The sequence below is a fragment of the Pan troglodytes genome, chromosome 18 (assembly GCF_028858775.2).
Source record: "Pan troglodytes isolate AG18354 chromosome 18, NHGRI_mPanTro3-v2.0_pri, whole genome shotgun sequence".
Taxonomy (NCBI): domain Eukaryota; kingdom Metazoa; phylum Chordata; class Mammalia; order Primates; family Hominidae; genus Pan; species Pan troglodytes.
Genome location: NC_072416.2, coordinates 86,816,976 through 86,833,411, shown reverse-complemented (window position 1 = coordinate 86,833,411; position 16,436 = coordinate 86,816,976). Strand labels below are relative to the sequence as shown.

The 16,436-nt window shown below is 61.7% G+C and overlaps 2 protein-coding genes across 2 annotated transcripts; one reads left to right on the top strand and one right to left on the bottom strand.

Annotated features, from left to right (window-relative positions):
• The first annotated feature begins 163 nt into the window (after positions 1–163).
• Positions 164–7,991, top strand: CYBA (cytochrome b-245 alpha chain). The gene is made up of 6 exons (XM_523459.7): positions 164–305; positions 3,130–3,199; positions 4,069–4,143; positions 4,406–4,489; positions 5,097–5,178; positions 7,709–7,991. The coding sequence occupies exons 1-6, from the start codon at positions 248–250 to the stop codon at positions 7,925–7,927; spliced, it is 588 nt and encodes a 195-aa protein (XP_523459.1). The 5' UTR covers positions 164–247; the 3' UTR covers positions 7,928–7,991.
• Positions 7,992–10,820: 2,829 nt separating this feature from the next.
• Positions 10,821–12,647, bottom strand: IL17C (interleukin 17C). The gene is made up of 3 exons (XM_016928856.3): positions 12,642–12,647; positions 11,980–12,332; positions 10,821–11,475 (listed from the first exon to the last, which is right to left on the bottom strand). Exons 1-3 carry the CDS (start codon positions 12,645–12,647, stop codon positions 11,217–11,219), a joined length of 618 nt encoding a protein of 205 aa, XP_016784345.1. The 3' UTR covers positions 10,821–11,216.
• Positions 12,648–16,436: the final 3,789 nt, after the last annotated feature.

Below are 16,436 nucleotides of genomic sequence, written 5' to 3'. Positions count from 1 at the left end.
TGGGGAGGCGCGGGGGCTCCCCGCCTGGGCTGGGGCTGCCGGGCAGGGCCCCTCCTATGCCTCGGCGGGGCTAGAGAGGGCGGGGGCAGAAGGCTCCGGGACAGCCCTGCACCCTACAGATGCGGGTCTCCGCCCAGCCGCGGTCACCTGGGGGGCTGGGGGCGGGGCCTGGGCGGGGCGGGGTTCGGCCGGGAGCGCAGGGGCGGCAGTGCGCGCCTAGCAGTGTCCCAGCCGGGTTCGTGTCGCCATGGGGCAGATCGAGTGGGCCATGTGGGCCAACGAGCAGGCGCTGGCGTCCGGCCTGAGTGAGTGCACGTCAGGGACGGTGGAGGCTGCAGCCTGGAGGGGTGTCCCAAGACCCCAGCTGGGACCTCGGGCTACTTACAGGGTGGGGAAGTGGGGCGCCAGGCGGGCCAGGCCGGGCCGGGGTCAGGCCAGGAGGGTGCGGGGAACGGGGGCGGGACCCTCAGGCCGCGGGCTGGAAGGAGGAGTTCTGAGACCCCCAGTAGTTCCCTTGCAGACCCTGCGGAGCGCGGCGCCCCTCCCCCATTCCCTTCTCTCGGTCCCCCGACTCCGCGAAGGAGGAAGTTGCAGCGCAGGGGAAGAGGCGGTTCAGCCCCGGTGGTTTCCGGGGTCACCGCCCCGAAGCCCCCGAGTGGGGGCTCCGGCCTGGGCATCGGGAGGAGCTCCCCTGCCGCTCGGTAGCCAGCTGGCCTGGAGGTCGCTCTCCCTGGGCTTGGGGTGGGGAGTGGGCTCATGCCCTGGGGCTCAGCCCTCCTCATCTGGAGTCTGCGCTGGAGGCGGTCTGAGATTTCACAAGGCGCTGAAACCACCCAGTGACGGCCCTGCCCAGCCCAGCTGCACAGGCACTTTGCTCTTGGGGTGGGATGGCACAGCCCCCAGTCACCCTGCTGTGCATTTGCTCAGAGGTTCTGGTGAGGGCAGCGGACTCCATTTGGAAATGGACCCTCTCGGGACCAGGGCCAGGGAGTGTCTGGCCCAGCACGGGTGAGGCTGGGCTCAGGCGAGGTCTGAGGGCAGAGGCACCACTGCAGCAGCTCCAGGAAGGACCTGCACCGGGGGAGGAGTGCCTGGGAAGGGCCTGGGGTCTGAGGGTGAGGAGGAGGGGCCCGCTGCCACCACTCCCCTGGGGCTCTGAGCGCCCTCCCTGTTGTCTGGAGGGTGCGTGGCAGCTGGAGTGGGAGCAGAGATCTCAGGGTGGGAGGGCTGGAGTATGGGGCCCTGCAGCCTGTCCTGTGCCCAGGAAAGTGACCGCCTGCTTCAAGTCAGCGGCCAAGAAGTCGGTGGGTCAGTTCAGACAGCTCTCCTCAGAGCTGCCCCGTGAGACTCACCCTGCCTGCCCCGCACTCCCTACAGGAAGTAGACGGACTGAGGGCACCCAGCTGGGAGCCAGGAGACCTGGGCTCTAGTCTGGCCTCCTGCTGAAACCCTCCAGGGGCTCCTGGCCCGAAGAGTTAGAGCCAGACTGGACGCCCTGCACTGCCCGCCCTGGCCTCCCGGCTCTCCGGCCCCCTCCTCCAGCTGCCGTGCTTCCTTTCTGTTCCTAGATCTCCTGAGCGTGCCCCAGGGCCTCGGCACAAGCTGCTGCTTCTGCAGAGCCTCATGGCTGTCTCATTTATTTCTCAATTCAAATGCCACCTGCCTGGGGAGGTCCTTCCAGAGCGTGCAGCCCCAGGAGGCAGCTGGCCCAGAGACAGCAGGGCCTTGACAAAGAGTCCCCCCTGTACACAGCAGGTGCTCTGTAAATGTGGCTGGGTGCCAGAATACGTCCTCAGACCTCCCTGGTGGCACCAGCGGCAGCTTTGCACCCTCTTTCGGATGGCAGGCTCGGGACCAGGACGGTCCCCAAAGATGCATGGACAATTGGCTGAGTAGACTCAAGGACACTGCCCTCCCCTCCTCCGACGCAGACAGACAAACCCAGAGAGTTAATGTGTAGCTGGGCTCAAACCAAGGATAGGAAATCTTCCAACAAGACCATGTGGAGACAAAAACAGAATGGCTGGCAGGGCAAGGTGGCTACACCTGTAATCCTAGCACTTTGGGAGGCCGAGGCGGGTGGATCACGAGGTCAGGAGATCGAGACCATCCTGGCTAACACAGTGAAACCCCGTCTCTACTAAAAATACAAAAAATTAGCCGGGTGTGGTGGCAGGCGCGCGTAGTCCCAGCTACTCGGGAGGCTGAGGCAGGAGAATCGCTTCAACCTGGGAGGTGGAGGTTGTAGTGGAACTCCAGCCTGGGTGACAGGGCAAGACTCTGTCTCCAAAAAAAAAAAAAAAAAAAGAAATAAAATAGTAGGAAGGACCAGGCACCGTGGCTCATGCCTGTAATCCCAGCACTCTGGGAGGCCAAGGCGGGCGGATTCCCTGAGGTCAGGAGTTCGAGACCAGCCTGGCCAATGTGGTGAAAACCCTGTCTCTAATAAAAATGTAAAAATTAGCTGGGCGTGGTGGCGGGCGCCTGTAGTCCCAGCTACTCAGGAGGCTGAGGCAGGAGAATTGCTTGAAACCTGGAGGCGGAGGTAGCAGTGAGTCGAGATTGCGCCACTGCACTCCAGCCTGGGCGACAGAGCAAGACTCCGTCTCGAAAAAAAAAAAAAACAGTAAGGGGGAATATTGGACAATACCCCCAAAAAATGTGCAGAAATAGCCATATCAGACGAAACCGAAATTAAGGCAAAACCGCTGATGGGTTAAGAGGAACTCCGTATCGGGGGGAAAGAGACACTCCCCCAAGAAGATGCAGAAACCACACTCGGCCTGTTAGCTTTCAGTGCATCAAACAAAGACTCATGGTGACAAGGGGGTCCATTTGGGGGTCCCAGAGCCCACTGGGGCCTGCAGGTCGGGCTGTCCTTGGCCACTCCTGGGACCCAGAGCCCGGGCATGTCCAGCACCCCCTCCGCCAGCCCGTGCGCCACAGGGTCTGCTCTTCACCAGCGCAGAGGGGTGCCTCCTGGGGGTGTCCCCGACCCTGTCACTGTGCTGTGGGGATGGGTAGGGGGCAGCTCTGGGTGGCCTGGTGGCCCACAGTAGGTAGAGAAGGGGGGTGGCCCAGGCCCCCGGGACGGGAGCCCCACAGTGCCTGACCCACTTCTCCCCGCAGTCCTCATCACCGGGGGCATCGTGGCCACAGCTGGGCGCTTCACCCAGTGGTACTTTGGTGCCTACTCCATGTATCCTTCCACCTGAGGCTGGGGTGGGCGGGGAACGCCCAGGGCAGAGCTGGGGAGCCACTTCACAGTGAGCTGTTTGCCTCCACTCTCCACCACCGCAGCCAGGCTGGGACACAGGGTGGGCTGTGCACGGGTTGGGCAGCCCAGGCCCCAGCAGCCAGGCCCCTCGCCTGGACCATGTGGCGATCAGTGGCAGACCCGCCAGTCTAAGTCCTGGTGAGTGGTGGGCAGGGGGTGTCACCAGAGGGCCAGGGCCAGCACTGACGCCTCCCTGTTGGACTGCTGGGATCCCCTCTGCCCGCTCCTGTCAGTCATCCCCCTTGACCGGCCCCTCTACCTCCTCCGCCCCATCTCAGCCCTGCCGCCCAGCCGGACCTTGCGACAAGGAGCACTGGGCAGGGTGGTGGGAGGGCAGGCGTGGGCAGCCCCGAGTGCCAGACCTGTTGGAACCTCCCGTGGCTGCCTCCTGGCTCTGTGACCTCAGGCAGTGGCTGCCCCCCACCTTTTTTGAGACAGGGTCTCGCTCTGTCCCCCAGGCTGCAGTGCAGTGGTGCAGCTGTGACTCATGGCAGCCTCCACCTGGGCTCAGGCCATCCTCTTACCTCAGCCTCTGGAGTAGCTGGGACCACAGGCACACACCACTGCACCTGGCTTTTAACTTTTTTGTAGAGATGAGGGTCTCACTATGTTGCCCAGGCTGGTCTCAAACTCCTGGGCTCCAGTGATCCTCCCGCCTCAGCCTCCCAAAATGCTGGGATTCCAGGCATGAGCCACCGTGCTCGGGCCCCTCTCTGTGTTGTCTTCAGTAAAGGGAGTTCCCTGTGGCCCCTCAGGCTGAGCTGGGCCGTTCCTTAACCACATGGCTTCAGTGTGGCGGGCGTGTTTGTGTGCCTGCTGGAGTACCCCCGGGGGAAGAGGAAGAAGGGCTCCACCATGGAGCGCTGGTGAGTCTCCTCCTGCTCTGGGGTCTCTCCGGGGGCTGCGGGGCCCAGGCAGGGCTCACAGGGTTGGGTGGAGCTTGGTTTCTCACTTGGAGGCTCCGGAACCAACCCTTTGGTGCTTGTGGGTAAAGCAAGGCCGGTGCCTGCCCGGTGTGTTTTCTGGGAGGAAAGAGGCCTGGGTGCCCTGGGGTGGTCAGCAGGGCAGCAAGGGAGTCCTGAGTGGGAGAGGCCCAGCCGCGCCGTCTCCCCTTCCTCCCTCCCCCAGGGGACAGAAGTACATGACCGCCGTGGTGAAGCTGTTCGGGCCCTTTACCAGGAATTACTACGTTCGGGCCGTCCTGCATCTCCTGTGAGTCCCCGCCCTGCACCCCCTCTAGGGCTCAGGAGGGCTTGGAGCCGACCCTCCCCACTGTCCCACCGGCCGGGCTGCCTGGACAGGAGCCACCCCCACTTACCTCAGTGTTTTTCCAAACAAAAATTCGGGTCCCTGGCTCTGGCAGGGCCTGTGTCTGCTGTCTAGTGTGCAGGATTTGTAAGGATCCACTCCAAATCCGAGTAGCTCCGATCCGTCGCCACGGTCTGGGGTCAGCAGGCACTGCTGGGGGGTCTTGCCTGGGCTTCCTGGTAGGGTGGAGGGTTCCGTGCTGTGTGTCTGGTGGTTACTGCCGGCTGAGGCCAGGAGACCCACACGTGGCTGGTTCCTCCGAGCAAGTGCCCCAGAGCCACTAGTGTCCACATCAAGGCCGAGAACACCCAGGACCGAAACAAGCCCTGGTCCGCGCACGTCCCCTGGGTGTTCCTTGTGCTGAGACTTTGCAGCCCTGGGCCATGCACGTCCCCTTGGTCTGCAGTCTGCCTTGTCCTGAGACTTTGTGGCCTTGGCCCCCAGACCTGGGGCTCCGTTCCCCTTTCTGAGTGCCCTTCTGTGTCCCTGCCTCTCACCCGCTGTCCCCCAGGCTCTCGGTGCCCGCCGGCTTCCTGCTGGCCACCATCCTTGGGACCGCCTGCCTGGCCATTGCGAGCGGCATCTACCTGCTGGTGAGTGGCGCCCTCTGAGGTCGGCCCCGGCCACCCCCATCCCCAGCCCATGCCCTGACACCCTCGGACACGCATGGCCCTTGAAGCCGGCTCTGTAGGCTGAGCCAAGGCTGGGAGCAAGTGTGAGCCCGGGCGTGTGCTCACAGCATGGCGGGGACGCAGCGGTTGCTGCTGCCATTTTTGGCGTGTCTAGTGTGTCGGGTCATTTCCTTGCATTTCCTCATTAACCCGCACCACAGCCCTGGGAGGGGTACTGGGGTCCCCACTTTACAGACAAAGATGCGGAGGCTCAGGGAGGTGCTGTGACTGGCCTGGGGTCACGTAGCCGGCCGAAGACCCTGCCTGAGCTTGGGTCCCTTTATCAGGCTTTTCTCACCTAAACCCTATTCGCGCTGATTCATGGGCGGTGCCAGGACGCAGACATTTTCTTCAACTGCCGACACCTGGGTTTGGTTTATGACCGCAGCACCCTGTTAGAGGGCTGCCCATCCCATGGGATACAGTGATCTCTCTGAGAGGCCAGGGATGGGTGGGAGGACAGGGCGCAGCCTGGCCAGGCCTTGGGTGAAATGCCCTCTGCCTGCCCTGGGCTCCGGAACAGACGGCTGCAGGCCACCTCTCACTGCGGGGGTCTCTGGGTGGACAGAGCCCTCAGACTTTGCTTATTTAAATCCTTTTGTCCATAGAGCCAAGTCCCTCCTGCCCGCAGAGGCGACTGCCCTCCCCTTGCTGTGCGTCTTCTAGTGTGTGTGCGTGGGAAAGGTGCAGCGCTTTCTGTGCACGCCTTCCACGTATGGAAGTGGAGTTCTGCTTCAAGCCTCACTGACTTGCCACCGGCAGAACTCTCCTTTAGAACCCCTTCCTGTTGCCAAGTGCTCATCTGGGCTGTTGCTTTGTTTTCCGGGGGCCACCCGCGTGCCCCCCGTCTCCCTGCTGCCATGCACAGCTAGTGGCTCCTGGAGACCTCGGGAGGAATTCCTTGTGCTAAACCCAGAGAGGAATTGCTGGGTCAGGCATCAGCCTCTGCACCGTTCACCCTGCCGGGCTCAGCTGCTCCCCAGCAGACAACCCACCACCAGCCATGCGGCCCCATCTCTCCCACCACGCACTAGGCTTTCTCCCACGCTTGCCAGTTTCACAGCACGAGCTGGCCGTGTGGAGCTTGGACTCGCCCTTCTCTGACTGTGGATTTGAGCTGTTGGAGTTTCTTCTCCCTTGAGTTGCCTGTTCAAATCCTTTGCCCATTTTTCTATTGTGGTTTTTGTATTTTTCTTTTTCTTCTTCTTTTTTTTTGAGATGGAGTCTCACGCTGTCGCCCAGGCTGGAGTGCAGTGGCGTGATCTCGGCTCACTGCAACCTTCGCCTCCTGGGTTCAAGCAATTCTCCTGCCTCAGCCTCCCGAGTAGCTGGGACTACAGGCACGTGCCACCATGCCTGGCTAATTTTTTGTATTTTTAGTAGAGACGGGGTTTCACCGCATTAGCCAGGATGGTCTGGATCTCCTTGACCTAGTGATCCGCCCGCCTCGGCCTCCCGAAGTGCTGGGATTACAGGCGTGAGCCACCGCGCCCGGCCTGATTGTCTTTTTCTTAAGTTGCAGGAATTCCACATACATTTTAGCTATTGAGCCTTTGTAACCTTTAGACACTGGGGATGCCTTCATGCTTTCTGGTAAGGGTCTGTTAACTTGGCCCGTGGAGTCCTTCACTGCACGGAAGAGCAGAGGTTTCCCTGTTCACCTGCTCTATGGTCTGTGCTTTGTGAAAACACCTTTCCCTGGCCCTGGGTCCTGCCTTCACGTTCCTGCCTTTTCCTCTATCAGCCTTCTAGTTTTGCTCTTCAGAATGGAATGTTTCCGTTTTGGAGTTAGGTAGGATCACACGTGTCCAGTTTCTCTTTCTGTTCATGACGTATATGATGTGACATATTTTTCCACCAGATATTATGGGATAGAAGACGAAAAGCACACACTCCCAGGTCCACTTGACCTGTTGCAGTGGAACCTCCGGGCATGGGCCCAGGAGTCTGTATTTTTAGTAAAAGCCAGTGGAATCCCGTGTTCTTCAAGCTCTCCCCCCACCACCCCCATGTGCAGAAATGCCTGGGCACCCTTGGGGGGCTGCCGGCCAGGGTGGGTGAATGGCGCCCACCAGACGGAGCAGGGCCTGCTACTCTCCTGGGCCACCCCTCCTGCTGGACCTCGGGCGTGCCTCCCTGCTTTCCCCGCCCTTGGCACCTTGAGAGGAGAATTTGAGTGCTAGAATTTGCATCTGGGAGTGTCCACCACGGGATCTTCCAGAAGCCCAGGGGTTCGGGCCCCACTCCTGGCATGAAGAAATAGCTTGGGCTGGTGTCAGGCCGACCCAGGTCCTGGCTGTGTGGCCTCGGGCGCGTCACTTAACCTCTCTGAGTGGCAGTCACACCATCCTGCGTGGGATTCAGACTTGAGCCTGTCCCGGGGCCCCTAGCGGGGTGGGCCTCCGGGGAGGGCGGGCGCTGGGGCGCAGCTCAACCCTTCAGTGCCCCGCAGGCAGCTGTGCGTGGCGAGCAGTGGACGCCCATCGAGCCCAAGCCCCGGGAGCGGCCGCAGATCGGAGGCACCATCAAGCAGCCGCCCAGCAATCCCCCGCCACGGCCCCCGGCCGAGGCCCGCAAGAAGCCCAGCGAGGAGGAGGCTGCGGCGGCGGCGGGGGGACCCTCGGGAGGTCCCCAGGTCAACCCCATCCCGGTGACCGACGAGGTCGTGTGACCTCGCCCCGGACCTGCCCTCCCGCCAGGTGCGCCCACCCGCAATAAACGCAGCGAAGCCGGGAGCGCGTGAGCCTCTGCCTGGGGCCGGTGGGCGGGGCCGGGGTAGCGATGGTTCCCGAGGCCTGGGCAGGCACCCCGTTTCCTGCCAGCCGGGCTGCATTCTAGTTTCATTAACATCAGCATCGCCTTCCTTCTCAGCAGCACACGAAATCCCGGGTACCGTATATTCCACGAAATATAGTACCTGGATTCCAGGTGTGTGCCTCCCTAGAAAGGTCCTCCCGGGCCTGGAGGAGGCAGCGGAGTCCTCCCTTGACAGCTCTTGCAGGCCCTGCAGGCCCTCCACACCTAACGCCTCCCTAAGGGGCTTGGATTCCAGAGGAGGCCGCTGGCGTTAAGTGAAAAGGGAACAGGGCCGGAGCCACGTGGTGAGCCTCTACCCTGCGCCTCTTTTCCGTAGAAGCTGGGGTGAAACTGGTGGCGGATGTGGCCTTGTTTGCCCCCACACTGATGCTGGGGGGCCCCCCAGCTGCCCAGGACGCTCAGGCCAAGTTGCAGGGGCTTCTGGCCACCCCTTCCCCTCACTTGTGTGGAGGTTGTGGCTGGCTGCACACACACCTGCCCACAGGTCCTCACCACCACCCCAGCCCGGTGCCCCCAAAGCTTTGCCCGGCATCAGCCACATCCCCCACCTTCGGGCTCTCGCCGAGGCACCCACTCCCCTGAGGCCGGAGCAGCCCTTGCCTGCTGCTTGTCCACCTGCTCTCCCAGCAACGCACACTTCAGAGCCAGGGTCCTCTGTTCCTGGGGGCCTTCAGAATCCACCCCCTACCAGCCAACACTCGGCACCATACAGACGTCTCAATCCAGCTTCATCTCAGCCGTCCCCCCAGGTCATCAAGCTTCAGGTCACCCTTGAAACCCCCACACCCCCACATCCAATCCTGGCCCAAATCCAGACCCCAGCTACATGGGCCATCCCCACCCAGGCCACCTGCCGCCTCCCGCTCTGCCCTCACCCCCTGAAACCATCCTGATGCTGCCATTGAAACCCAAAGCCTCACCCCAGTGCCTCCAGCTCAGAATCCGCAGGCTCAGAACCCACAGGCTCAGCTCCCTCCAGTGACAGCCACAAGCTTCTGATGGCCCCAGGGCAGACATGATCTGCACCCCCAGCGCCCTGCCCTGCCCCTGCGGTCCCCCTCTCACCTGGCATCAGCCACACAGGCCACTCTCTGACCCTTGGACACACGCGGCACGTGTCTTCTCAGGGCCTTTGCATGGGCTCTTCCTGCTGCCTGGAGCTGTTCCCTGCATGGCTGCCTGGCTCCTTCCTCCTCCCTTTCAGGTCTTCGAGGCCTCCCTGACCCTCTGCTTAGAACTGCAGCCCCTTGGCCGGGCGCGGTGGCTCACGCCTGTAATCCCAGCACTTTGGGAGGCCGAGGCGGGCAGATCACGAGGTCAGGAGATCGAGACCATCCTGGCTAACACGGTGAAACCCAGTCTCTACTAAAAATACAAAAAATTAGCCGGGCGTGGTGGCGGGCGCCTGTAGTCCCAGCTACTCGGGAGGCTGAGGCAGGAGAATGGTGTGAACCCGGGAGGCGGAGCTTGCAGTGAGCCGAGATTGCGCCACTGCACTCCAGCCTGGGCCAGAGCGAGACTCCTTCTCAAAAAAAAAAAAAAAAAGAACTGCAGCCCCTCCCCCAGAGCCTCTGTCCTGGACTCATTCACAGACTACACACCACTTGTTTCATTAGTCACCGTGGAGGCAGGAAGGGTTTTCACCATTTTGTTCTCGGCCTGTTCCCAGTGCCAGGCGCTTAGTAGAAACTCATATGGCTGGGTGCGGTGGCTCACGCCTGTAATCCCAGCACTCTGGGAGGCCGAGGTGGGAGGATCACTTGAGCTCAGGAGTTCGAGACCAACCTGGCCAACATGGCGAAACCCCGCCTCCAGTAAAAATACAAATATGAGTTGGGTGTGGTGGTGCACGCCTGTACTGGGAAGCTGAGCTGGGAGGATTGCTTGAACTCAGAAGGTGGGGGTGGCAGTGAGCTGAAGTCATACCACACTGCACTCCAGCCTGGGCAACAGAGCGAGACCCTTTTTCAAGAAAGAAAAGAAACTCAATAAAAGTGTTGAATGAAAATTCCATCTCCTGGACAAGGGCCACCACCTCCAGGAAGTCTTCCCTGAGGCCTCCTCCTCTGGGAGTCTGAGTGGAGTCCTTGTTCTTCTGTGCAGCACCCCCACCGCCATCTCCAGGCAAGTGCACGCAGTAGGTGGGTGAGCCAGGGGGCCAGGCAGGGGAGGGGCTAACAACTGCCCAGCAGCCCCATGGCAATGTCAGCCCTTGGGGCCGGGGGCCTAGAGACTGAGGCCCTGAGACTGTCACAGGCCTGGGCCCCCTTTCCACGACTGGGGCTGCTCCCCCCGGGGCCCCTTAACTAAAATCTCCAACAGAGCCTGGGTCCCAAAGCGTGGCTAGTTCACCTTCAGGGAGGGCGCTTGGCCTTGGATGTTGATCCGAACCATGAAGGCTGGGGGCCCTGCCTTGAGCCGACAGCCCTGCAGTTCATCCTCAGAGACTCTTGCCTTGGGGGCCGAGAGGGTGCCCCTAGGCGCTCACATCATTACAAAGCATAGGGCTCAAGGCACTGCTTGGGGAAGGAGGCTGGTTCCTGTTCCCAGGGGTGTCCTCAGGGGAGACACTGTGTGGGCAGAGCAGGGACACCTGTGACCCCCCCGTGCTACAGCTCAGTCCCACCTGCATGCACTGCTCGCGGCTGCGTAGACCTTTCTGGAAGGACACCCCAGAATTGGGTCCATGGCTGGCCTGGACCAGGGCTGAACGGGAGAATGTCGCATTGAATGTTGGCCTCTGGGGATGTGTTCATCAGTTTAATAATACACGTACACTTAAATAATTGTTTAAGAAACAGGGGTACTTCCAAGGAGGTTGGGAAGAGGCAGCCTGGGGGAGCCTGAGGCCAGTGATAGGGTAAGGGAAGCCGGGAGCAGGACAGGGAGCCAAGGTACAGGCAGCCGTGTGACACCTTTTCTGCGGCTTTAAGGGCTGGAAGAGGTGCTGAGCTCCTTCTACCCCCAACTACTGAGGCTGGAGATGAGGAGAACAGTGGGGGGCTGTCCTCCAGACACGGGGAATGCCCAGACCCCAAGGGTAGTGTTGGGGGAGGCATATAAATAACAATAAATACACATAAATAGGGGGTGCCCTCTGGGGAGCACACGTGTCCAGTCTAGGGGCCCCACGGCCTCGGCGGTCACACTGAACGGGGCAGCACGCAGGTGCAGCCGACGGGGACGTGGATGAACTCGGTGTGGAAGGCAAAGGCCCCAGGTGTGGGGAGCCCCGAGCCGTCGCGGGAGCAGGGCCGGCGGCGCAGCACCAGCAGGCTCTGGAGCAGCCGCACGGAGTTGAGCGCAGCTGTCTCGCGGCCCGTCCGCGCATCGATACAGCCTCTGCACAGGCACTCGGCGAAGGCCAGCTTCTGTGGATAGCGGTCCTCATCCGTGTCCACACTGCGGGACGGGGTGCACAGTGAGTCTCTGGCCCTACCCTGTCCTCCTGGAGGCCCCTCTCCCCTCAGGGCCCCTCTCCGTGTACTCAGGATGGGACCTGAGGCAGCGAGGGCTGAGCCACACGGGCTTGGGGTGCAGTCGGGCTCACATGTGGTGGTAATCCACGTCTCCCCAGGGCCCTCCAAGAGCACAGAGCAGGGTCCGGAGGCCTCTAGGAGCCTCCCTCCCACTTCATCACCCAGCCCCACTTCTGCAGGAGCTCAGGTGACGGGCCCAGAATTTCCCCAGGGGACCCTGGCCACCTAGGACAGTGGCAGGCAGGGCACAGCCGGCCGCAAGCAGCACCTCAGCGGTCCAGGTCAGGAGGGCCGGAGGGAGGGAGCTCAGGTGGCCACGCCCACTTGACAGGTGAGAACCACCAAGGCCCAGAGAGCTCTCCGGGCAGTCAGGGCCCCGCCAGGGGAGGGGCAGCCCCACGCCACAGCGGAATCCCCAGGTCCTCACCGGTATCTCCAGGGTGAGATGGAGCGCTGGTGGGTGTCTGCCTCCAACACCTCCTCTGGCCGCAGCACCGGGCACTGGGTCGTAGCTGAGGGCCTCTCGTGCCTCCCCCTATGGCTTGCTGCCTCCAGGCTGGACACCAGGGCTACAGGCAAAGCCTGCCCCCACTTGGCACCTCGAGCCAGCAGGTGGGGGGGGGCGTGGCCGAGGGGCAGTTCCTCAGCCGAGTAGCAGTGTGGGGTACCGTGACTGTGGGGGTGCCCCCTGAGGGAGGGGTCATGGTGGGCCAGGCATGTGTGCAGCCAGGTCAGAAACAGGAGGCCAGGGAGGAGCTGGTGAAACAGGCAGGTGGGTGGTTAGGAGGTGCCCAGGGCAGAGGGCACCTCACTTCCACCTCAGCTTTCCTTGTTCCCAGCGGAAAGATGGAGTACAGCCCTCCCTCTATAGATGGGGAAACTGAAGCCCAGAGAGGCTAGCCCTTCAGCCCAAGAAACCCAGCATGCCAGCGCTCCGAGGATCTGCAGCTGCCTCCCCTACCCCCAGACTGAGGGGTTTCCCAGACCCCATCCCAACACCCTCCTCCCAGGCTCAGAGAACCCCAGCCCTTCCAGGCCAGGCTGCACATCCAAGCAGCATCCATCCGAGCAGCGTGTGGAGAGGCTCACCGTCATGGTGGCGGCAGCGGGGCAGGCTGGGCTTGGAGCGGCCTGCACACCTGGCGGCAATCCCACAGGTGCACCTGGCCATGCACCTGGCAGCAGCCGCTCTTATACCTGAGGCCACACCTGGGGGAAATTCCGGCACCACTTCCTCCTCGGGAAGTGCCCAGCTGGGGCGCTTCTTCCTTCTCTGGTCCCCGCAGCCCCCGCCTGCTGTGCATCAGGACACAGACATGCAAGGAGGCCCTGGGAGGCGCTGTCCTGTTACCCCCCTCCCCCGAGAGAGACTCCGCCCAACCTGAGCACCTACACAGGGTGCTGCCTTGTCTGACATTCTCAAACTTTTTTTTTTTTTTTTTTTTTTGAGACAGGGTCTTGCTGTCACCCGAGCTGGAGTGAAATGGTGCTGTCCCAGCTCACTGCAACCTCCACCTCCCAGGTTCAAGCGATTCTCCTGCCTCAGGCTTCCGAGTAGCTGGGATTACAGGCACCCCCCACCATGCCTGGCTAATTTTTGTATTTTTAGTACAGACAGGGTTTTGCCATATCGGCCAGGCTGGTCTGAGGCTCCTGACCTCAAGTGATCTGCTCGCCTTGGCCTCCCAAAGTGCTGGGATTACAGGAGTGAGCCACTGCGCCCAGCCTTGAACCTCCTATAAGAGGGTTTCTGCTTGCGTATCCGTCAGCACCTTGCTGATTCAACTTGTAGGTTTTCATCTGGACCTGATGGTGGCGGGGCGCTTTTGCACCCTATACAGTTCTTCTCCATCTGCTGCTGGTGGGTGCCAAGGGTGGTTCAGTGTTTTAGCTGAGATGGTCAAGATCAGGTGAGGCTCACGTGCCCCCTTCACCCAGGTGGGAGAGGCCCCGGAGGAGATGGGGGAGGCAGGCACGTCTTCAGGTCTCTGTGGGGCTTCTGTGTTGTTTTTTTTTGTTTTTTTGTTTTTTGTTTTTTTGAGGCGGAGTCTGACTCTGTCGCCCAGGCGGGGAGTACAGTGGTGCGATCTCGGCTCACTACAAGCTCAGCTTCCCGGGTTCACGCCATTCTCCTGCCTCAGCCTGCTGGGTAGCTGGGACTACAGGCGCCCACCACCACACCTGGCTAATTTTTTTGTATTTTTAGTAGAGACGGGGTTTCACCGTGTTAGCCAGGATGGTCTTGATCTCCTGACCTCGTGATCTGCCCACCTCGGCCTCACAAAGTGCTGGAATCACAGGCATGAGTCACTGCACCCGGCCTGGGCTTCTGTGGTTTTATTGAGAAAAAAGTTCAAGCTAAAAAGTCTTGAGTTGGAGGTGTGAGGAGTGAGGTGTGAGGTGTGAGTGAGGCATGAGGCGTGAGGCGTGAGGTGTGACCAGCGCACACAGGAAGCTTTATGTAAGCGGGGCCGGGAGCTGCCTTTGGCCTCCTTGCTCGGTGAGGCTGGCTGGGGTTGGGGGCGCTGGAGGTGCCTTTGTTTCCCCGGAAAGGGACAGCTGCAGCCAGAACTCGGGAAGTTTTGAATGCCGGGGGTTTGACGTCATCCTGAGAAGAGTTGCCCTGGAGTCCCCAGGGCCCCTGGCCACATCAGAGGTGGGGGAATCTGTCCACCCTGGTCCCCTCAGCTTCGGGGTGAGGGCGGGAGGGAGGGTGCTTGTGTGCCCCCAGCCTTTCCTCCCCTGCCGCAGTGCAGATGTGTTCCACGGAGGTGTCCTCTAAGCTGAAAACCTCAGTCTCTCTGAACACAAAAGCTCCCGAGTCGGGTGGGGCTGAGGCAGCACTGGGACCCCTGGGCCCTCCAGCACCTCCTCTTGGCCGCTGTGTGGCTCTCAGCTTGTCTGCTGTGGGCCTCTGGGGGTGAAGGAGGCTGTGCCCCAGGGTTAACAGTCTGGGAGGAATCAAAGACAGATTGCTGGAGTCCCCAGGGCTGCTCCTCCCGACAGTGCCCCTGCCCACCCACCCTCTGCTTGCATACCTCCTGTGACGGGGAGCTCACTATCCGTGCTGGTTTCCTAGGGCTGTGCTAACCATGCACCACAAACTGGGGGGTGTGAAATGGGAGAAGTTTATTCCACGAGGCCGTGGAGCTGGGCGTGTTCAGGGCTGGGTCCTCCTGGAGGCTCTTCCAGCCCTCGGTTTCCCGGGCTTGCAGCTCCTCCCGTGGCCTCTCTGCTGCACCTGCCTTTTCCTCTTCTGTGGTTTATAAGGACACGGGTTGCTGGATGTAGGGCCCGGTCTAAAAGATAATCCCTCCCCCCTTCTCAGGACGTGGGACCTGCCTTAACCCAGGATGAGCCATCTCAAGATCCTTTCCCTAATTACATCAAAGCAAAAGCCCCTTTTCCAAGTGAGCGTGCGTTCACAGGTTGGGTTAGGGTGTGGGTAGAGCCTTTTCCAGGACACAGCAGAACCCACTGCATCCCCAGCAGGACAGGTGCTCCTGTGTGGGTTGGCCCTGCCTTAGGCTGGGCTGATACAGGCCTCTCTGCACGGGCGCTTGGCTGTCTCAGAAAAATTCCAGCCCCTCACGGCCCTCCCCAAAAGGCGGGCTGAGCGCCTTGAGGGCCACGTCTGTGGCAGCCCTGTGGCCTGTGGTACACAGGCCACGTCTGTGTACCTGGGGCTGAGAGTGGTGCAGGGCACACAGGAGGGTGCTCTGTAAATAACACAGAATGGAAAAAGGAGGGAGGAGAGCGGCTCTGCCCATGGGTACAGTGGGATGATAGCAGCTCCAGTGCCAGGGCTGCCCTGAGGCGCATTAGCATCACCTGCCTGGCTCAGGTGGTCGCAGCCCGCAGCACCTGCCGCCAGGAGGCTGACAAGCACTCTTACTGTTGGGAGACAGGGCGGCGGCAGTGGGGCAGGGGTGTTTGTCTTTTCTCCAGAGTCCACTCAGCCATTCTTCTGGGGACAAAAACTCAAGACCCCCCGCAATCTCTGCATGCCAAGCACAGCCCGGGGGTAGGGGGCTGGGCCCCTCCCTGGCTCCGGCGTCTCTTGGGTCCTCCCCTGGGCTGAGACCTACGAAGCAGCCCCGGGGTCCCTTCTGCCACAGAGAGGGGCCCAGGGAAGCCTCACTGGAAACGTCCCGAGGGGCCTGCAGCTGGGTGCTCAAGATGTTTTGTGCAAACCCTGACGAGTCACCGGGCTCAGCATGGCCGGGCCTGGCCTCCCCAGTGCTCTGCCCAACCTGCCCAGCTGCAGCTTGGGGCTGGGGCTGCAGGCCAGGCTGGGTGGGGAATCTTGAGGAGGGGAGGAGGGTGCCTTCGTGCAGGGTTAGGGAACGCACAGTGTTGGGAGGGAAAGACAAATTGATGTCAGTCCTCGTCCTCTGCTGGGAGTCCTTGTGCAGTGCACGACCTGCTCAACCATACCCAAGAAAGAGAGGAAGGGGGAGGGAATAGGAGCCAGAGGGAACGGAGGAAAACGCCAGGAAAAGACAGGGAGAGCGAGAAGCCCTCCACCTCGGCCTAGTGCCCTCGTCCCCCATCCCCCGGTGGAGCCAGTGACCCTCCCTCCTGGCATGGGGAACAGGTCTGTCCACACGTGGGTCACACGCCATTCCCTCGGGCAGGACCTGGTCGGCCTGATGAGGGCAGCCAGTGCCTGAGGAGGTAAATGGCCGAGTGGAAAAGTTCGGCAGGAGGGAGTGAGCAGAAGAAGCCGGAGCCCTCAGGCACAGGAGTGTCCTCCCCGGCCTCCCTCCCTCGGCTGGGCGCCCCCGCATCCTGCGCCCCGCCCAGGGGAGGATGGAAGAAGGCAGCCCCACCGCGGACTCCGCTCCGCCCCCGCCTCCTTCCTCCTCCGACCCGGGGCTGCCT